Source organism: Solanum tuberosum, unplaced genomic scaffold, assembly GCF_000226075.1.
Source record: "Solanum tuberosum cultivar DM 1-3 516 R44 unplaced genomic scaffold, SolTub_3.0 scf00052, whole genome shotgun sequence".
Classification (NCBI taxonomy): domain Eukaryota; kingdom Viridiplantae; phylum Streptophyta; class Magnoliopsida; order Solanales; family Solanaceae; genus Solanum; species Solanum tuberosum.
Window position 1 is genome coordinate 842,319 of NW_006238977.1, and position 22,825 is coordinate 865,143.

The 22,825-nt window shown below is 37.0% G+C and overlaps 2 protein-coding genes across 4 annotated transcripts in view; one reads left to right on the forward strand and one right to left on the reverse strand.

Moving 5' to 3' along the window:
• Positions 1 to 426: 426 nt before the first annotated feature.
• On the reverse strand, positions 427 to 9,039 carry LOC102577656 (root border cell-specific protein-like protein). Its single transcript, NM_001288539.1, is given in 12 exon segments — positions 427 to 684; positions 4,422 to 4,486; positions 4,785 to 4,835; positions 5,417 to 5,482; positions 5,573 to 5,640; positions 6,006 to 6,096; positions 6,196 to 6,261; positions 6,373 to 6,468; positions 6,881 to 6,979; positions 8,465 to 8,551; positions 8,641 to 8,694; positions 8,793 to 9,039. Coding segments are annotated over 12 exon segments (966 nt in total). The 5' UTR covers positions 8,967 to 9,039; the 3' UTR covers positions 427 to 635.
• Positions 9,040 to 13,900: 4,861 nt separating this feature from the next.
• The window catches only part of LOC102591642 (protein EMSY-LIKE 3-like), a 20,567-nt gene continuing 11,642 nt past the window's right edge, over positions 13,901 to 22,825 (forward strand). For 2 of the 3 annotated variants that reach the window (XM_006343971.2, XM_006343972.2), the window contains exons 1-5: positions 13,901 to 14,164; positions 17,316 to 17,518; positions 17,596 to 17,931; positions 18,042 to 18,233; positions 19,017 to 19,085. In XM_006343971.2, coding sequence (XP_006344033.1) covers positions 14,137 to 14,164; positions 17,316 to 17,518; positions 17,596 to 17,931; positions 18,042 to 18,233; positions 19,017 to 19,085 — 828 coding nt within the window. In that variant the 5' untranslated portion in view covers positions 13,901 to 14,136. Of the gene's footprint in view, positions 14,165 to 16,941; positions 16,997 to 17,315; positions 17,519 to 17,595; positions 17,932 to 18,041; positions 18,234 to 19,016; positions 19,086 to 22,825 lie in introns of all 3 variants that reach the window. The other variant, XM_006343973.2, reaches the window with a different exon arrangement.

A 22,825-nucleotide genomic window follows, 5' to 3' on the forward strand; every position in this document is an offset into this window, starting at 1 on the left:
TCAGTATTTCATAGTTGAAATACACCAAATTTGAGTATAATCTCAAAATTAGTGTAGGAAATCGTTAACTTGAGTTGTAGGTTGAATATGCTCCTCATTTTATCTCCAAACCAAGGACACTTCACCCAAAATCTTCAATGTTGGTTGTTAGTTTTCATTCTCAACTATTTATGTAGCTACAAGTTTTTCATTGTGATTACATGACTTGGGCGTGAATACAGCACTGATGACATTTTACCCTTCACAATCGCAACCTAGCCTATGCAATTATACAGAAGGTTCGACTACGGTCAACTCAAACATTTACTATACACGATTGCACATCAAAGGTACAATCGAGATGACTTAAACTTTAATCACATCACCATCATTGCAATTGCACTGCTTACGACACGTAACATAGGCAAACATTACAGTGTATTATCAAGGGGGGGGTTGGGAAACTTCACCAGAGCCAGATCATGATCGCTAAAATGGCTGGTTTGCTATCAGATTACATATATATGCTTAGGAATCTTGAGATCTCATTGTGAAACAAGCATTCCACAGAGCCGTGCTTTTGATAGTTACATGATATAGAACTACCACACCAATATGAAGCTGGAATGGGAAATCATAATGGTTAGTCAATGAGCCTAAGTCCTGGCAGCCTGAAGCATTTCAACAATAAGTGCCTTCACATCCCTGCAAATTTGATATAGGGAAGATTTAGACTGGAAACACAGTAGTAGGCATGTCAAAATATAGCAGACGTAACACACTTTTTTAGGACCTCAATTTATACGAAAACGGTGACTATAACAAAAGCAATGAAAAATAAAGATTTAGGAGAAACTGAATATGGGGCTCTTGATGATTTGAGAAAATTCCCCAAACCAACTTCCACTTAGTCCTTGTAGATTGAAGACAAACTGAGGAAATCTTAGGCACTATGCTCATTTATGCAAGTAGATTATAATGCAGCTTGGTCTAACCATGAAACATAAATTGGTTGTTTGTTGAACACGAGGACAATTCTCCCTCTGTCCCAATATTAATTGTCACATTTTCCTTAAGAAATCATAAACAAAAAGTAGTATTTTTTACTACTTTACACTTTATCTGTCTACAATAAATTGCACTCTATTTAAGAACAAAACTAAGCTAATCTTATTTCAAGAAACATTTAATACTAAGGGTGAAATGAAACAAAAAAAGTTAATTTCATCTTAATTTTGTAAAATGACGAGTAAATTGGGACGAGCATTATTAGTAACCTTGACAACTAATATAGGACGGAGGGAGTACTAATAATTTGTGATCATCAAATAAGCATTTTTTTTGTTTCCAATAATGAGATAATTCAGAGATTAGTTTCATAGTCCCTCCTCCATCGCAGTAAAATTGAAATCCTTTTTGATCCAACAATTAAAACTAGTATAAACTACGAAAACTAATACATTTTTAAATAAATTGTCATCAAAAGGACAATGGACGAGGCCGTCAAGCAGCTGCAAGAAACCATTGATTCTCACAGTAAGACTTTTGAGTCCATTAACTCCACACTTCAAATAAATTATCTCCCAAATTTCCACACTCTAGACCCAGAATCAGAACACCCAGCCCTCAAAAAAAAAGACCAACAACCTCTAACCCTAGTTTTCTTCCATACCACCAACACAAAATTCTTCTATCAACACCTTTCTCCACCCACCTACGCTCCGTCGTTGAACCCACCGCAACAGCCACCCTTGCTATAAACCAAAACCCTTTCGGCCCTCTTCGTAGAGATACCAGCACCCATAGATCTAGCCCGTTTTGACGGCCAGTTTGCTGAAAGTTGGATTTTCCAAGCAAACCAATACTTTGACGCCTATAATATCCAGGATGAACATCGTTCGAACCTTGTCTCGTTCTATCTTGAGGGCATAGCTAGAGATTAGTATCAATGGATATATAAGAACCATCAACTGATTGTCTGGGGACACTTTACCAAAGCTTTGGTAATTCGTTTTGGTTCACAATCATTGAAGCATCGGAGGAGTTTTTGGAGAAGTTACAAATGACATCTACCATCACTTAGTATCTTTCTCGGTTTGGGCAGCTTGCAAATCACACTACTGATGCTTCTCCAGAGATGATGCGTTAATTTTTCTTTTGTATCTGGGCTTACTCCGGTGATCAAACTAATGTTTAGCATTTAGACCCACAGACATTCATGAGGCTATTAGTTTGGCCATGTTACAGGAGTAGAAACTATTGGCCCAAGTTAAAACACCGAACCTGCCCCTCCTATCACAAAATATCTTTCTATCTCTTATCCAACCCACCAGACATTGCGCCACAAATCAACCCCACCTCTTTCACCCTTTTCTTCATTTACTCCAGCAGCTTCACTTTCACCTCACCTTTCAGGAAGGCTTGCTTCTTTTTCGTGAGCATTTGATTATTCCCCCTGATCCATTACTAAAACATTTGCTCTTAGAAGAATGAAATTCTTCTAAAATTGGAGGTCATGCTGGTATTACGAGGTTCTTTCACCGCCTCATCCAATTTTCATTGGCCAGGTATGAGCAAGGATGTCAAGCAGCTCATCCTAAATTGCCAGGTATGCCAGCAAATGAAGGATACATGTTTGAAACCTGCTGGATATCTTCTTCCACTTTCTATACCTGCTGCAATTTTTGAGGATATTTCTATGGATTTGGTAGCTGGTCTCCCACCTTCTCAGGGACACAGTCATTCTATTAATCGTGGACAGATTGTCAAAACATGGCCATTTCATTGCCTTGCCCCCGAAATTCACTAGTCACAAGTTCGTGGAAGTGTTTACTTCATCAAAAAAATAAAAGAAGTCCGTGGAGCGTTTGTCCAAGAATACCTCTCACTACATGGCTTTCCTTTCTCAATTGTTTCAGGCCATGATCCTATTTTCTTGTCTGATTTTTGGGCTGAGATCAATTGACTGCAAGGGACCTAATTAGCAAAGAGCTCTGCTTATCATCCGCAATCGAATGGAAAAACAGAGGCTCTCAATAAGTGTCTTTGAGATTTTTATTCGACGGTTTGCTGCGGATATCCCTACTACTTGGTTCCGTCTACTTTCGTGGGCGATTTTCGATACAACACATCATACCAACATAGCTTTTAGCCTACTCCTTTTGAGATTGTTTATGGTCGGCATCCCCCAACAGTAGCTCGATACATCATGGATCACACGTTTAATCCAAATGTGGCAGAGTCCCTTTGTCGCCAAGATGAAACACTGGCCCTCTTGAAGTCCAATTTGCAGGCTTCCCAGGAACGTATGAATCAGGATGCAGACAAGGGACGCAAGATGCAAGCTCTCAGATTGGAGATTGGGTGTATGTTCGATTACGTCCCTACAGGCAGCTCTCTCTTCGCCTTCAGTGCCAAACCAAACTCAGTCGAAGGTTCTTCGGGCCATTTAGGGTGCTCCATCATGTAAGTGAGGTTGCCTACAAACTGGACTTCCAATCTTTCTCCAAAATACAACCCCGTCTTTCATGTTTCGGTTCTGCAGAAGTGTTTAGGGAACCCTGATCAACAGGTTACCCCCATTGATCTTATAGACCAAGACTCCTCTTTGATGCTCACACCTGAAGACATTTCGGAGCAGCGCATTGTCACAAAGTGAGGACATCAGATCACCCAGTTCCTGGTCAAATGGCAGGGCTAGCCTCCGACTGAGGCCACCTGGAAGACCTTCCTGCACTCACTCTATTGTTTTCCCGACTTGAACCTTGAGAACAAGGTTCGTCTTCATGGGGGCGGCAGTGTAACAAACCTGCAGGACCACTTGGGTACACTGAGGCACAACAACAAGGACAAGCAGTCCCCAAAAATACCTGGATGAGTATGTGGTCCCAAAAACCAAGAAAGGATCACTACCCCTGCCAAATACCGTGGCACATATTGAACCAGCTGCCAAGAAATATTCAGATCAAAACCCTCCTATATAAACAGCACAGGAGCTCTAGAATAGGGCATGGAAGAACTTGCATCTTTATTTTCTTAGCTAAAGTTTTAGCATTTTGGAGTCAGTCTCCCTTTTCTATTATCTCTTTGTCTATTTTTTTCTCCGGTTTCCTATGTTGAGAATTGTTACCTTGTAATTTCTCCCTTATCAGTTGAATATAATTTTGTATCGTTCCACATTACCAGCTGTTTTGGTTAGAGATATCAGTTGAACATGTAGGATCCTACATGTGTACTCAAAAATTTATTTTCACCCAGAACACACTAGTAAAGACATTAGATCTTAAGCCAGACCCAACCCAAAAGAAAACAAGAGAAAAAACAGCATATAATAAAACAGACATTGCATCAGAAAATGGGAAGAGTAAAGGAAGCAAAAAAAGGAGATCAACGTGAATTGTACACTCCTACAAAAGAATTCTGATAGAACTTTGGGCACTTACTTTCTGTCTACAGCACGTCTAGGGAATGGAACTCGAAGCTTGAAGTCGGTGTCCTTGTAGCAAGCCTGAAATTAAAATTAAAGTGCAAGTATACAGTCCATGCCATGCTTGAAAGAAAAAAGCACTTGTCATAGCTGAGCAAGAGAAAATATTTCTGTTCACTTCCTCAACTAGTCATTTCTTGGCATAACTGCCAATTTCCTTAAAAAAGGTTACTAGCAATTTACATATTTTGAAGTAGACAAACTCACAGAATGTCGCAAGTGCATATCTCCACTACATAAATATTAGAGATAAAATAATTATAGAAAAAGTTACAACAGACATGAATTAACAACAGTGGATATGGAATAGCAGCCTCACCTTGACATTAAAACCAAGACTGTCTACATCCAACATGTACGCAAAGTCCACCTGATCAAAAGTCAATGCAGCTTTTTACTTTGGGAGGAGATAACACATTGCACTCTATGTCCAGTAAAACTAAATTAACTATAACTAATTGACAGTAATGTTAAATGTCAATGGACTGCCAGAAGCAGACAAAAATCATGCATCATTTCCCGGCGCCATATCCTCAAAAGCTCGGACATACTTCATATATGGGGCAGCTATATGTTATATTTATTCAGCTGCTGGAGAAACAAGTTATCAGCACCTTTGTGGAATATTGCATCCCATGCATTTCCAATCCATTTAAAAAAAAGTAATCTTTTGGGTGTTAGCTCTAGTCATTTGTTAATTAGGCAAAATAAGTTTGGACTGGACATATGTATTTTGCTATAAAAGAAAATTCCCAGGTTGTCCCGTGATAAATGAGTTTGCATCTGTGCATTTCCAAGCCCTGTGAAAGATCTTATCTTCCCGTATTGGCTCTATATTTAATTACCTTTTCCTTTTTTGGATTTCATCATAAGTTCCTGGTAAAACAAAATTTCCAAGATCCATGAACAAGCATCATTGCAGAAAAATTATAAAAAAGTTCTGAATTGTACCGGAACTGATGTCGAGTGCTGCACAATCAGCTTGGTATCCTCCGTATGATCTTTATTCATATGTGACTGATTAAAAAATTAAAGCAATAAGAAAACTACTACTATTCATAAAAGAAGAAAGCATAACATAAACAATGAACATCAGCATTTCTATACCGTGATTGGCTTTGAAAATTGGTATATTGGATCTACTTTAGCTGTTCTAAACTCCTCTTTGCTAAATTCTGTGAGGAGTTAAAAGAGGCATTTAGTACAAGAAAGAACTACAAATATTGCATTGAGTGCAACAAAATAAATGACACATCTAGCAGTTCACAATTGGTCACTCTCTCATTTTCTCGAATACAATGCAGGTGGAACCCTGAAATCTAATATGATTCATCAATGGGATTTTACAATTTAGTAGCAAGAAGTCAGATGTATGCTTTACCTGCTCTTATTCAGCCCATAAGGTGTAAGGAGCGAAATAAGAGGCCCAAAATCAAATATCAAGTGTGGGAAGGGGGAAAATGCGAAGTGTTATGTGGAGTAGGGGAGAGACAATATTAACAAAAGGAGGCAATTCCAGTAGTCAACACTCAACACGAACCTCCAGATCCCAATATGGCAGTTGCAACGCCCGATACATAACGTACAATTCTGGGTTCAATGCGCATGAATTGGAAATCACCAAAGTCAACCTTCACAAAGGTTCGGTAATTACATGTGATGGACAAAAGAAGGAATATCTATTGTGAAATACATGATGCCACTAAATAGAAAGAGGTGAAACAAGTTACCCAAAATGCCTTAGGGTGCCTAGCCAGATATGTGGCTCGAATACCTTCTTTCTCTGTTTCCGGTACCTATGACATCCATCAGAAAAATAAAGAAAAAACTGACATACATTTCCCGTCAAATGAAGAGAGAGAGAGAGTGAGGGATGGAAAGAAATTTCTCTCAAAGTGACAACTTACAGGAACAGCATCACCATGCACTGTAATTACTAAGTCAGTCCTATCTTCAGGATCTCTTGCAACAAGCAATGAGCATCTAGAAGTAGCTAGGAGGTCCTGCACTAATCACCAGGTTTCATATCAAAACCTATGTTCTGAAAATGAAGAAAGGGAAGGGGTAAAAACAAATTCTGAAAAATACAAATACAATAAGAATACTACAGAGACAACATTTTCAGGATATCAGCGCTATATTGACATAAGAAGGTGAACATTGATGTCAGCACTTTTGTTTTCTTTTAACAAATTCAAACAATTATCTTGAATAGCCTTTGAATTGAAATCCAAACTAATACAAACCCGAAAATAAGGACACGGAGATTTTTTTGAAATCAGTAATTTATTTATTTTTGAAATCAGTAACTTTAATAAGGACACAGAGATTTGTAGAAATGAAGTTTCTATTATCCAATTTGGTAAATACAGAAACTTAGGCACAACTTTAACCACCAGAGATGACAAAATGAACCTTGGTGTGAACAGCCAAGTTGCTAACAGCTAATATTGGAGATCCGTAGGTATCGCATGCAAAATCTACCATGGAAGCTGAAGGATAGCCCTCATACTTCTGCAACAATAAAAAAACATTGTGGGAACAAGGGCGTCTTGCAATAAAGAATCCACTGTTAATTGTAAAACTATGGAGCAATAAGTACATAGCATTCAGATGACAGATAAAGAAAAGCATTCAGCCTATCGCTCAAATATGTTCATGTTTCATGCCTAACACATTTTGATAGAAAGGAAGATTACATAATTGGGCCCAAGATGGGCACCGACACTTCTGTTAAGAATGCCCTTTGAATCACGGTTGTGGTTATCAAATTGTAACAACATGTAGGTTCCAGATACCTGCTCATAGTTCATTTACTTACTCTGCATAATACTAGAAAGTGTATGACTGTATGTATGACAAATCATCAACTGTCAGGTAGTACAGTGGATGTTTCTTTCATAAAATTGGGTCAATTTGAATAATCCTTCCATATTATCTAGAACCAAAAGAGATGAAAGTATATGTATAACAGCTATAGTTTTCAGGTAACACAAGGTGACGTTTCTTTCATATGTTCAAAATTCATGATTTTGGTATCATAAGTTTTTCATAAAACTTGGCCAGTTTGAATAAATCTGTCCATATAATCCAGAACTCAAGAAGCTACTTTTTTTTTGTCATTTTTGATAAAGCCAAAATAATGCTACATGCTGGAGTGAGCTTCTACATCTTAATATTTCTCTCCCACTTCAAGTTACAACATGCAGGCAAAAGTACAAAAGAGATGTCTTATGCTCTTCTTTGATGTAAGGTGATTTCCAATGGAGTATGGACCCCTACTTGTAGGTGATAGTTTAAGAATCTTATTGATATGATAAGTTTTAAATAAAGGAAGATATTTCCTTAGGTTCTAATCATGTATTAGGCATCATCAAATGAATCTCCATATCTAGAGGAAAACACAGACAGCTCATATTCTAAGTATGACTACAATCTGCAATATAGTACTACTAAGAGGGATTTACATTACCTTGGTCAGTACTACTAAGAGGGAATATCTGCTCTAAAAATCTCTGTCCTAGCCCCTAAGTACATATAGTAATTAAAAACAGTTCTTCCTTCAAGTATATTGATTATGCACTCAATAGACACAACATTTCATCAATTAAATGAAACAATCTGGCTGTAGCATGTCACTCTTATTCAAGATAATAATGTGTCAGAATCACAAATGAGATCCATGATACACTATATGAATACCTTTTTTATTGTTTGATAAGATGATATACTATATGCATTCCTAATATGTAACTATGTTCTCTCTTCCATTGTGCATATGTATTATGTACTATCAGTTACTCCTTTTTGTTAGTCTATGGAATATCAATTACTTATCATTTTCCAATCTACCATTTAATTAAAATGACATGTACATTAAGAGAATAGGAGATATAAAGTTGATCTACTTTTGGGTCTTAAAGATATAAAATTGATCATCTAGCCCTTATAACAACAAATGCAAGTAAAAAAAAACAAATATGTGATAAAAGGGTGAACCTGAGAGAAAGTAGAAAGCACACCACGGAGGCTATAATGAAGAAGTGTTCTAACATCTTCAATAGGAGATAGCCTAGCAGCCTTTTCCTGAAACATTTCAGAATCACAATACATTCAGCTGAGCTTGGATTCCTCTATGCCTAAACATAAACACCATTAAAAGATAATATTGACACCTGATGAGCTTGAATCAACTGAAAGATATCAACCTCATCACCAGATGATACATTCTGAACAAAAAAAACGAAATTCAGAATAATTTTGATCAACACAAGTATTTGAAATTTGATAAAAAAAAAACTAAATCTGGAAAATAAAATTAGTCAACCTGAGAAGCCATGGCGAGAAGAGGACGAATTGAGGTTAGTGAGGAAAAGGATTTAGATGGAGATGGAGAAAGAAGGTAGTTATGAGTAGCATTATTGTTGAGATTAGGGTATAGAAAGCGTGAAAATGGGGAAAAGGTGCGTAGAGGTGAAGGAGCTAATACAAGAGTCTTCATCTTTGACACCCAAAAACTCCCTCGACCCTCTCCAATTCTATCTGGAGACGTGAGATGCAGGCTACACCTGACTTGGCTATTGCTCCTGCTAGGTTAAGACAAAATCTAATCCACCCCAATTTTTATTTTTTTTATGTACCACTATTAGTACGTGTTCATGGGTCGGTTTGAAAAACTTAATCAAAAATAAAATAAAATAAATTTAATTAGATATTACATTATTTTACACCAAAATCAAATCAAATCAATTTATCCAGTTTGATTTTTTATCAACTTTGATTCAGTTTGATTCGATTGTTCATTTATTAATCATAAGCCAAAGTAAAAGAAACGAGTACCTTGCACACACCGTAATTGTTCCATCGAGTACCTTTTACCTCCTACCAATACATCTAGACAATATTTTTCTTTATAATTGAAGTGTTTGGACTAGCTTGTGGACACTTCAATTATTTCATGGAGTACCTTGTACCTCACATTATGCAACTTGACAATATTCTTCTTTATAACGGTAGCGTCTAGACTAGCTACCGTACACCTCGAGTATTTCATTGAGTATCTTCTACCTCTTACAAACGCGCATCTAGACAACATTTTTAGTGGGGTTTTGAAGGAGCTGGTTCATCGGAGATGGTGTTATTATTGTTCATCTGAGATCTGCTTCGTCTGGGTTTGTGCGAGCTTAAAGCTCGTTGGTTCGTGATGGGTTTCACTAGAAAAGAGATGTTTGGTGGTTAACAGTGACGAGGGAGAAGAACAAAGGTGGTAAGGATGGAAGTTTGTGGTAATGATTTAGATTGTTGTAGTGACTGGTGGTTTGTGGGATGGTGGTTTGTGGTGTTCGGTCGGTGTGAAGGAAGAAGAAGAAGAGCTAGGCTGGATGGTGGTGGATGATTATTTGAGAAGGAAATACAATTTTTTTGGTGCCTCCTCACAAAGGGGTCGTAGTGATTAGACCCGAACGAATATTTACCAAAAACACAGGTCTACACAAAGTCATAAGACCATGTATGGGGATGACACATGTCAGTGCCAGAAAGTTAAGGAAGTTGGTGACCTAATGACAGGGGAACCGAGGATCGAAGCCCCGGTGAACAGCAATCCTACCTATAACGGTCCTAAGGTAGCATGATTCATTATTGGGTAAGTTTTGACCCGCACGAAAGGCGTAACGATTTAGGCACTATCTCAGAGAGAGGCTCGGTAAATATACATACCTATGAAGATGCGGACTACCTGCACCTGCACTTGGACAGAAAGACACTATGAATCTTCATTGATCCTTGGGATTGGCTTTGGGCCTTTCATGCGCAACTTATGTAAAAGGCGACGAAGGCCTCCTTCCGGGGGCGGGGCGAGCCATCAGTGAGATATCACTTTGGAAGGCCAACATTTTAACCTTGTGTTCTATAAGGCGTAAGCCTAAAGGGTAACAGAGGCATGCAAAGGTTTCCTTGGGCTAGACGAAGATTGGCCCTCAAGTGCAAAGGCAGAAAGGAGTTTGACTGCTAAACCCACCCATCGAGCAGGGATGAAAGTCGGCCTTAGTGATTCGATGGTGTCGAGTGGAAGGGCCATCACTCAACTGATAAAAGTTACTCTAGAGATAACATACTGATCTTCCCTGAGATCTTATATCGACGAGAAGGATTGACACTTCGATGTCGGGTCTTCGCCACCTAGGGTTGTAGTATGTTCCAAGGGTTGGATTGTTTGCCCGCTAAAGAGGTACGTGAGCTGGGTTCAGAACGTCGTGAGATAGTTAGGTCCATATCTGGTGAGGGCGTTAGAGCGTTGAGAGGATCTTTCCATTGTACGAGAGGACAAGAAAGGACGCACCTTTAGTGTACCAGTTATCATACCCACGGTAAACGTTGGGTAGCCAAGTGCGGAGCAGATAACTGCTGAAAGCATCTTAGTAGTAAGCCCACCCCAAGAAGAGTGCTCTCATATTCCAACTTCCCCAGATCTTCCAGTAGCACAACCGAGACAATGATGGGTTCTCTGCCCCTGTGAGGATGGAGCGACATAAGTTGTTTTGTGAATTCAAGAGAAGGTCACGGCGAGACGAGTCGTTTATCATTGCGATAGGTGTCAAGTGGAAATGCAGTGATGTGTGCAGCTGAGGCATCCTAACAGACGGGTAGACTTGAACAAAAAAATAATTAAACATATAAATTTTGTCGTGTAGGGCTTGCCTAATGTTATTTACATAAGGGTGGACATGGTATGGTACATACCGAAATACCATATCATACCAAAATTTTTAGGCTTAAGTCATCGACGGCCCCTTAAAGTTGTCCGCATAATTCACTTAGACACCTCAACTAGGACTTGTACCTATTGAACACCTCTACTAATTCAGATTTGAACCTTTTGAACACTTTTTTGACAATCAGCTAAAGTATGAAATGTGTGTAATACACTCACGATGACGTAGAAAATTGACAAATCAATGACGTACATGTGGCATTTTGACGGAGAAAAAAGAAAAAAGAAAAATTTAAAGTTGCCACCCACCCAGCTACAGATCAAGCAACTTGTTGCAATGTCCAATGATGCATTGAGAATTTATATGAAGTAGAGACAAATTTACTATCAACCATAGTCGTCGTCACCATATCCCCGTCCTCCACCATAGCCGTCGTCACCTTCAAATCCACTTAATCCACTAATTTTTTTCAGATCATTTTTTTAAAGTTGAAAATAGCAAATTACATATACATAAAAATTAATCAATACATGAACTTACAAAATATGAACCATTTATAATTTTAGATATCAATAAAATCATTGACTACATAATCATCTAAGCAATACACAGAGAAAGGAGGAAGGAGAGGTGATTCGTTTTTTTATTTTAAATCTGATTTGTTAGATATATTTTTCAATAAGAAAAAAAATGGAAGAAGAAACAGAGTAGTCATTGTATGAGTCTCTATTTTTTTCAGTAAATAAGATCACAATATCCAACAAATTTAAAGAAAATGGAGAAGGAAATCGTAATGGTGTTTTCCCAGTTGAATACGATAGAGGTGAGGGGGAGGGAAAGGAAGAGGAGGCAGGAGAAAAGAAAAGGGTGGAAGGTGGTGGTGGCAACATCGGCGGCAACGGCGGAGATGGTACTGGTTTTGGAAGAAGTTATGGCTAAGGAAGAAGAGAGAGATTTTTTTTAAAAAAAAAACAAAAATACGTTCTGACGCGCTGAATGGATGTGTATTACACCTTCCTTGCCATGTCAGTGAAAAGTGTCAAATAGGTACTTATTCTGAACAATAAAAGTGTTCAATAGGTACTAGTCCTAGTTGAAGTGTCTAAATGAATTATGCGGACAACTTTAAGGGGCCGCAGATGACTTAAGCCAAAATTTTAATACCATGGTTTTGACATTATGATATTTGGTGTGGTATATGATATACATTTTTATGTTTTTTGGTATTCAGTACAATATTTGGTACTTAGATATAACATACTGAATACCATACCGAAGTATATAGTTACATAAATAACATATATACATTATTAAAATACTAACAAATAGGCAACCTAGTATTAGTATAAACTAAGTGTTTAGAAGTTAAAACTTTGACTACTTTATTTTGATTGAAATGTATTTGAATTATAATTGATTAACAAAAAGAGATGTTTGTACTTTATTTTGCATAAAGAGTGATCACCCAAAGAACAAAGACAATAATAGAAATTGTGGCAACTATTATTCTCAAGTTAAAAAAAGAAAATAAAAAGAGAAAGTCATTCTTAAATTTTTCTTGGTAGAGAACACCATATAATTTGGGGAAAAGAGTAAAAAATACCCCGCAACTTTGTTTTATTAGTTGACTATACCCCTACCGTTAAAACAAAGTTATTTATACCATCGCCGTCACTAATTTCTTCATTTATACCCCTCAATTGACGAAAATTCCCAAATTGACTCAAATTAACCCAAATTTTAAAAAAAAGACCCATTCCATATTTTAAACCCATTGCCCCATAGTATAACCCATTCCCCTTTTACCCTTTCTTTCAAATTTTTCCATATAACCCATTTCCCTTTACCCATTAACCTCTCCTCGATTGTTCTTCATTTCGCTTACCCATTTAATGTGACTGATTGGATTAAGCAACACCCTAGTGGGGATATCCCTTTACTTAATCTTGCTGGACAAGAAGAAACTGATGCATTCATTGCTTTTCATCCAGGTACTGCTTGGAAACATCTTGATACCTTCTTTACTGGTTGTTATTTAGAAGATAATCAAGTTTTTGAGGTATCAAGGGATTATAGAAAGCTTTGTGTTGACTTTGCTAAAGCTAGATTGTTTGAGAAAAAGGGTCATGGGGTTATGTATTCATTATGTTTTACTGAGTTTTTGCTTTTCTTGACCTTCTATGGTGTAATTTTTAGTGATAGTTTCTTGATTCATATGCTTTCTGGAGCATTGTTGGGTTAACTTGGATGCATGTTTCTTATTTGGGTCATGATTCAGGTCATTACTTGATTATGACAAATAAAGGGTTCAATAAAATGAAACAGATTATGTCAAACAAATTCACCATGGAAACACAAATGATTTATCGGGAAAAGGGGAATGGGTTATATGGAAAAAATTGAAAAAATGGGTAAAAGGAGAATGGGTTATACGGGCTATACTGTGGGCAGCGGGTTTAAAATATGGAATGAGTCTTTTTTAAAAATTGGGTTAATTTGAGTCAATTTGGGTATTTTCGTCAATTGAGGGGTATAAATGGTGAAATTAGTGACGACGAGGGTATAAATAGCTTTACTTTAGTGGTAGGAGTATAGTCAACTGATAAAATAAAATTAAGGGATATTTTTGACCCTTTCCCCTATAATTTGAGTTTCCTAATGGTACATTTTTTCTTTTATTTATTTAGCCAAACAAAGTGGTGTATAAATTCCCATCCCTTTGAATGTTGTATTCTTTCATTTGAGCCCAATTCCCTCTTGTCGGTCCTTAATTATTCGTCGAAACTCTGCTTGTTTTTACTTTCCTTATTTCTTTGTCTCTCTCTCTCTATATCTATATGTATTGACGCAGGTGGCAAGGGCATTAAAAAAAACAACAATCTTTTCTGCATCAGAAAGCCGTTTCATTTCATTTAATTTGTCGAATTCTGAGATTAATATAGTTTGAAGATCCGGTGTATGGACTATGGGCTTTTAGAAAGCAGCGGTAAGTCCCTCAATTTGCTACAATTCTTGTCTATTTATGTAAATTTAGGGTTTTGCCAATTGCCCTAAACCCTCCAGAGTTGGAACAGAAGATCAATCATATGTAATTGTGTACTCATTCTGTTTAAGATTTCATATTTTGGGTTTCCCATAAAGGGATTTGTATTCTGTAAATTTGTTCTGAAAACTATGGACAATGAAACTAGGGCTTTTCTCTTATGTTGTAAAAATGCTTTATGCTGTTTGGAATTCGTTTTTGCCTTAGTTTGAATGGTTAGGCGAGATTTTCTTATTTTTGTCTGCTCGTTATGCCTCTTTATGTGTTCAAAATAATGGTGAAGAGTGCTGATTTGAGTTGATTTTTTTGTTCTAAACTCAATACATGGAATCTTTAGTTTAAGAAAATTTGTATCAAGATATCCTGATACATCTAGCTTGCTGAAAAGCAAATGTGTATCGTGACATTTTTTCTTTCTGGAAAAATCAAGTCTTTGATTTCCTACTTTTCTCTTTCATTTTCATTCCCTTGTATAGTTTCCAAGCATGAGGTCAATGGTCAATTCCTGTCCTTTTCCATTATTTTATTCTCCTTTAAAAGAGGTGGGATGGGGTTAAATCTGAGAATGCAAACTAATGGATTTTACAGCATGCTCTTCTTCACTAATGCCACTTTATCGTCTTCTTTTTCTTTCGATACTCATAGAGATAGTATTATCACCCCATTGACCATGTTATATATTCTGCCGATTTTTTACCATCTGTGGAGGTTTTATTCTGAATTAGTTGGAGAAAATAAGGCTATCTGTTCTTGCTTTCATTTTCTCTTCTCTTCTCAAGTCTAGGTTTAAATTGCGTTAATAAAAGCTATCATTTCTTCACTTAAGCGATGCGAACTGAGGAGTGATCGCTGCATGAGTTGGTGCACAAAGTGGTCCCGACAAGATCTGTCTTTTGAAGCCCAACTTTGAGAGTTAGCTTAATATCTACATTGTTGTATATTGGATGCTAAAATTAGTAAATTTAGTTGAAATTGATTATTATATTACTAAATCTTTATATGTTTGATATTTTTAATTTGACATAAATTGTGCACCTCACTTCTCCCTTCAAGTCCCATGAACCTTGTCATTTTTTTGGCAAGTTTGCTTTTAATAAACAATGGATTTAAGGAAATATGTAATAAACGCCATCTATAATTGCCCACCCATTTTTTAGGCTCCAAATCTCCTGCTTATATACTAAGTTGCTTGGACCCGGGTGCAAATATCCGACACGGATGCGGATCCAAGGGTTGGATTTGGCAAAATTTTAATTTTAAGATTCGGGGTATGGATCTAGGTAGGGATATGTGTCAGTGTTACTGTTATCAAAGGCGAAAAATGCAAAAAAGCTCTAAGGTCCATTGGGACTTTAAGCGCAAAGCATAAATAAAGGGTGGACTTTAATGGAAAAAGGCGCAAAGATTATTAATTATAAGCATGAATGACAAATATATGTACAAAGAAATTGAAAAAAGATTAAGATAAAGTGAAATATCAATTGTTTAGTGTCACCTCTTTAGAAGAGTCTCATTGACAAGGATAAATATGTCTTAGGACCTTTATGACGACACTGGAGCGCACATAAAGCGAGGCGAAGCTCTCAACACGTTTTGAGCCTCGCTACAGGGCTTAAGCGCTCCTTTGACAACACTAATATGAGTGCACTGAGATTGGGCTAAAAAATGCAAAATTATAAAAATAGAACTATAAAGATATTTTGTGGAAAACTTACATATGTTGTAGAATTCAATTTTTCATTCTCCAAGATGAGTGTTAAAAAACATAAATTAATTGTCAAAAAGCAACATGCTAATAATTAATTTAGAATCCCTCTTTTCTATGAGAAAGAAAACATTATAAATAACAAAATTGACCAAGAGAAAAAGCTAAAAAAGATTGAAGGTATGTCATTTCCCACGTCTAAAATCTGTTTTTATTTTTTATTTAGAGAAATCAAAATCTCAATCCTCCCCAAATTTGTCCATCGACTATGGTCAAAGTATCTGATGTGGGTTTACTGAACCTCACAGGAATCATTCACCCACACCGTGTCCGCGTGTCGTGTCGACAACAAAAATGAAGAGTCCGCGGAACTTAGGTAGCTAACGCATGAAATATTGGGGAACTGTTGGGGATGGGCTTGGCCGGAGGAGGTTGAATATAAGGCTTGCGAACTAAATTTTATGCTTTCTTGCGTAGCGGAGTTTTTTCACCGATCATGTTGTGGTCGGTGTAGCAATGGAGTTTGGAAGCTTTGTGTTTGTAGTTTTGTCACCTTAAAAAATATAGAAACACTTGCAATGAAGATAGTAAAGGGAATAAATCTTACTGTTAATCTGTTATCATCAAAATTAGAAAGTTGAGAAGATGCTAAATGCAAAATTGACTTGTGGGTGTGGGCACTTGTGACTTATCTTGTTATATTAGTTGTCCATTTACTCTATTTTTTTTTTGATGATCAATATTTTCAACCATGGACTTTTTACTGCTATATCTCTTGTATACGATTATGATTACAAAAATTATTTGGAGTTCCCTTCTCTATTTCAAATGTGTCTTTCCATAATAAGTTTTCGACAATTTGACAAACTTTTTTCCATTGTGACGTGCAATAAAAGACAACTTTGTTGCCCTTTAATGTCTCTTGTCACATTCTTACAGAAAAATGAGTTTTATATTTTGTATGCTTATAATGTCATCAAAAAAATATTTTGTATGCTTATTGTGTTGCTTACAGTGTCTGCCTGGGCCAATCAAAAGATGCACTATTAGCATCTCGGATATAAATCTAGGTGAGGTTTGTAACCAACTCTTTGCGCTGCACACATCTAAATTTGCTCCCCTCCCTCTCCATGTAGATATCATTAAAGTAAATAGTGCAGTTAGCATTTATTTAGGTAATATCTTACCATAATGACATATTAAGCATTTGGTTAGGTAATGTTTTACCGTAAAGACCAAATATGTTAACCAACCTTTTTACTGTGCCTGTGGAGAAGGAAGGGCTGCTAAGCATTCTTTTTAAGTAACTGATTTTACAGATTCATTTTTTACTTAATGAAAACTACCTCCAGTTCAATGGTGTTTTCTCTTGTTTTGCAATTAATATAGGTACTGATGATGATCGGCCTCAATCACAATATAATCGAGCCCCTGCAGGAAGTATTATAGGTGGAAACGGTAGGTCTAGTATAAGTTCAGCCCCATACCAAAGGATGTATGTTGATATGGAAGTCGAAATTCACAACCTTGAGCAGGATGCCTATGGTGCAATCCTTCGAGCTTTCAAAGCACAGTCTGATGCTCTTACATGGGTATAAAACATTTACATTCAGTAGTTTTCGTTGTCTATAATTGTATAACATTCTTTTGAGAAGTCTGTAATATTCAGGAAAAGGAAAGCTTGATAACAGAACTCAGGAAAGAGCTGAGAGTGTCAGACGATGAGCACAGAGACCTACTGACCAAGGTCAATGCCGATAACCGTATTCATAGTATCAGGGAGTGGAGAAAGACCAATGGAAACCAACCTGTTCATGATCAACTCCCCAGTCCAACAGTTTCTGGATCAAGAAAGAGGCCAAAAATGTCACAATCTGTGATAATGCCACTTGGTACCCCGTTGGAGTCCTTGCACCATCAGACAATTGCAGCGAGCACGCAACCTACTACTCCAGGTGCAAAATGGGGAGCAGCACCAGGAAATGGAGGATTTAGGTCTAGACCTGTAAGTTTTCTTGATAACTAATGAAGCTATCTTCCTATTATCAAAGGTATAGATATCGTTGTCATATCGATGTATCTTTTAACTTGTTATACATTCTATCTTCTCAATAGGGACAGCAAGTGTTCTCCTCTTCAAGGCCTGTTCATTATCAGCAGGCTGCTCCTGGTTCTTCAAGTGCTCTTCGTTCTGGTGAACTTGCTGAAAGACCGCGCGATCCCCTGATTGGGAGAAGAGTGATGACTAGGTGGCCAGATGACAACAACTTCTACGAGGCCATTATAACTGACTACAGTGCTGTTGATGTATGTTCTGGATTTAATTAGTATGTTGGAGGTTATTCAATATATGTGCATAAATAGGGAAAGGGTGCATTATCTGTCACCATACTGATGTTAAAAATGGTCATCAGAAGCTATCATGATTTCCGAGTGTTACTAGCCTGCCAATATAGCTCTCTTTGCCTGCCAAAACTGTCCTTTTCTTTTTGAAGGGAGTGTAGTTTAAGGTTGAACTCAGACACAATGCAAGAGAGTGAGATGAATTACCTATTCTTTCAGCCTCAAGATTTAGAGAAAGGAGGAGTGAATGCAAGAGGCAATGAGTTCTCAAGATTTCCCTATGTGCTAAATTTTTTATTTGGAATGTTTTATTGTTCCTTCTCAATTTGGTTCTTCTAAATAGAACTTTTTCTACTTCGATGGAACTTATCACACTTTAGATTTTTTGCTATTGCCTTAACCTTCCTTTTCTGGGTATAGGGGGTTGAGGGCAGGGCTTGTTTAGTTAAAACTTTTCAGTGCAATCCTAATATTTTGGAAAGTTTTTTTCTTGAAACTTGATTATGTTGCTTTTAGTTTCTAATATATCTCTTAAATCAGAAGTTGCTTTAGTTGCTGGTTGTTTTAAAACTAATATAGTAGTGGATAAACAAGCAAATTATTACAATGGATATGCTGTTCCGTGAACTAAATACATGCTATTTATAAATTAGGGACCTTTAGGTCTTGCATTTCTTTTACGTTACACAAGCAAATTGCTTGTGCTGTGAATTTCAAACTTACATGACTTGCATTTTCCTTGTTTAGGGTCGGCATGCTTTGGTGTATGATATGAATACACCAAATGAAACTTGGGAATGGGTTGATCTCAAAGAGGTACTCTCGTTTGTTATTCAATTGGTTACACATTCCTGCTTCATTTGTGGTACATATGAATTTGATGCTTTATTCTGATAAAAGTAATAATCCCTCCATTTCAGTTTTAGTTTGTTTCAAAGGAATGTCTCTTTCTATATTTGGTAACTCTCAGATTCCAGCATTCTGCATAGCTTGTTTAAGACCACATGATTCAAAGGGCATTTTGGTACATTACACATATCTTTAGTTTAAGAGCACTAGATTCTTATTTTTTTAAACACCGTTGCCTAGTCAAATTAAGACACTTAAATTAGAACAAGGGGCACAACATCTTATTGAATGTTCGGGTAAAAAAAGCATGTATACAAGTGGTATACCAAAAAAAGAGAACCTACAAAAAGATATGGGTTACCTAATATTTTATACAAGGAGGAATGGTACACCAAAAGGAAGTATGGGGGAACTTAATGGCACTAAGAAATGTAACTTAGAAATGCTCCCAGCACATTTCCCGAGTTGTCTCTTCCCTATTTCCTATGATTGTAGATTTGCGCTCTTTCCGGAGTTTGACCTTCCTGGTAGCACATTTTTCACCCACTATGATTACTGCAAATATTTTCTTTCCTCTTTCTCCATTTCTTCGTCTCTTTTTTCATATCATATTTCTGGTGGACATTCAGACTCTTTTACAATGGGGGAGAATCGAATGTACTTTTCAGCAGGGTTTAAGTCTTATGAAATCACTAGACTTTAATCAAGGTCTGAACTATGGTTTGATTGAGTGGAATGATGCCGTAATTTGATGCGTAGAACCACTTTCATTGGCAAGATTATGGAGTGGATATGCTTTGTCCTTCAGGAAGCTTCTCGAGACAATGAATCTCAACCAAGAATATGGAAATCCAGTGTCATTAAAAGCGACGAAGTGCTCGCTTTAACCGCGAAGCGACAACCTGTCACTTTAATGCCTTGGAGCGATGCGGGAGAAGTGTGCTTTTATTTAAAGCGTGAAAAAGCTTGCTTAAGTGTTAACTAGGTTTTTAAAAAAAAATTCTGTAAAAATACTCACGGTAAGCTTTTCCAAACATTTCCCTCCATTGTGTGACTGCTGTGGCGACTCATGTGGCTGCCGCAACGCAACGTAATTTTCTTCTTCTCTTCTCTTCTCTTTCTGTTTCTCTGTTTTTTTTCCTGATTTGTATATCTTTCTCTGTGCTCTATTTTTTTTGTTCTGATTTGCAATGTCATCTACTTTGCGTCAAGCTTCTTGCTTCATTGAAGCGAGCTCTCGTCACTTTTTTCCACTTCTCGCTTCCCTAAACACTGGGAAAACCAAGGAGCGACATTGCTTATACTTTTGCTCAAGGGAAAGCAACAAGCATGACAGATTTATCACTATCGTTTCAGTTCAGGGAGACAACAGATCTGTGATTATTCTTCCAGAAGTTGCATTTAATGTAGGGTGGAAGGATATTGCATTTAAGATTGATAGATTCATTAAGGAAGACACAAATCTATTTATTACAAACTTCCTCAGAAAGGCAGATCCTAAAATACCACATGTAGCTACCTTAAAGATTGCAAGTGGCAGTCAAATGATCAAAAGGAAGCTCTGGTTAATACAAGCAACAGAAAAATTGTTGTAGAACGACGTAATGTTTCCATTGAGAATGGATTATATTAGCCAGATGTGTTTCCCTTTCAGAAGTGATTTGAAGGACATGCCAACTCTTTATGATTTAAGACGATGGGTCATTTCGACTTGGAAGAACCCCTTTGGAGTGAACATCTATGAGATGACAGACTCTTTTTTCCTCTTTGAGTTTCCAAACAAACATATGGCAGAGCATGTTATGCAAGGAACATGGGCTTGGACAAAGGAGAAAATCTTCTTGGAGTGGTGGTCAGCGATTATTGCACGGACATTCAAGGGAAAGGTTGGACATGGATCAGAGCTATGGGGCACTTGTTACACCTCTGATTAGAGAAAACTTCCAAAGCCATTGGGGACCAATCATTGGAGACCAATGTGGTGGATGGCTACAAACAAAGGAGAAACATCACTGAAGAACCATCTCAAATGGGCAAGGTTGAAGATAAAAGGAGTGGGTAGTAATGTACCAACAAAAATAATAATAGAAGACAAGGGTTTGGTCTTCATCATACCTATCTGGAATGAAACTCCGATGAGGGTGGTTGTTGGAGAAAATGGTCAGATTGTTATGAGAAACCGTCAGGTAATTGAGAGCTTCAATCTACGGTGCAGGGTTGATTACTATGGTGCTGACATCGCAGATCACACGAATGCCGAAAAGGGAAAAAATCTAATCAGATCTTCTTGGGGGAAGGAGACGCAGGCACGTGAGGGAGAGTAGTCTTTGATATTTTAAAAAGGAAAGATTTTTGGCCTTCTATTGATAGTGGGCTGACCCAATTGAAAATATTAGAGGAAGCAAATGATAAGAGTTACAGAAACCTTACCTTTGTTGTGGGCCTATCTTTAAAGCTCCAGGCCACAAGGAAAGATATGGGGCCAAATTGTTGTATTTTCATATGAACTAAACCCCGTTGTTTCGACCCTCTTAACACTGAAATAGAGCATATATGCAATGTTCCATTGAACACAATTTGTAGCTGGCAGTAGAGGAGTGAGGAGAAAATACACAACCTAGATATCAATTCCACATGCAATTCTCAAATAATCAAATTTTGTGGAGTAGACGACAACACAAATGATCACTTGGGGGCAAGACGCATGGAGGTAGACAATACAGAGAGAACAATTTATTGCATGTGGATCAATTTCAACAGTTGGACCAGTGGCCAATGGAGAGGATATACAACCTCTGAAAGTTCAAGTGCAAATAGCATAGGAGGAGGCTTCCCTATGGGTGAAACAAAAGATTATGCAACTCAGCAAACAGTTTGGTGTGGATTTTAGGGGTTTGAAGATGAAGTATGTATGGTCTTTGTTATTGAAGCTCGATAAAAAAGACGGGAAAAATCAATAATGCTGAACCAACATCCCCTAAACCTAGGGGCCACTCTGAAGTGAAGAATCTTCTTCAATTCGGAGTTAAATTCAAAGATGGCGAGCCGAGGAATAAGGGGAGGGAAGCTAGCTGTGTTTCTCAATGAAAATATACATTATCTCGTGGAATGTGAGGGGGCTAAGGCCTCATTTGTTTTCATTAAGATTAAGACCTCTGTATCTGAATACACGTCTGAATATTAAGATTTGCATTAAGAGCTAGGTGTCTAGATCTGAATATACATCTGAATAGTAAGATGTGGTCTCCAAATCTGAACACTGAATGATTATTGTTTGTTTTCAATATCTGAATGTGCATATGAAATCAAACATTATATTAATAAAATGTTATAAAAAATTCATTTCAATAAAAAATATTACTTTTTGATTAAAAAAAAATCATAATCATCAAGCATAACATAAAAAAAATCATGAATAAAAAATATTTTATAGGCACAATATAATATCAAAAAGTTCAGTAAGTATGATAGATACTAGTCGAAAAATAATAAATAAGGTATCACATTATCAACACCTAACATATATTTTGGCTAATTAGAAAAACTAAAGAATTCTTATCTTTTTTCCAATAACCTTAATCCAATTCTCTAACTTGTGAACCTCTAACGTCATTCATGTTTTTTTGTAGCAGACACTTTCACAAAATATACTAACACATGTACTGTATAATGACTCTTCCCATCCAAGTCCATCTAATTTTTCCATA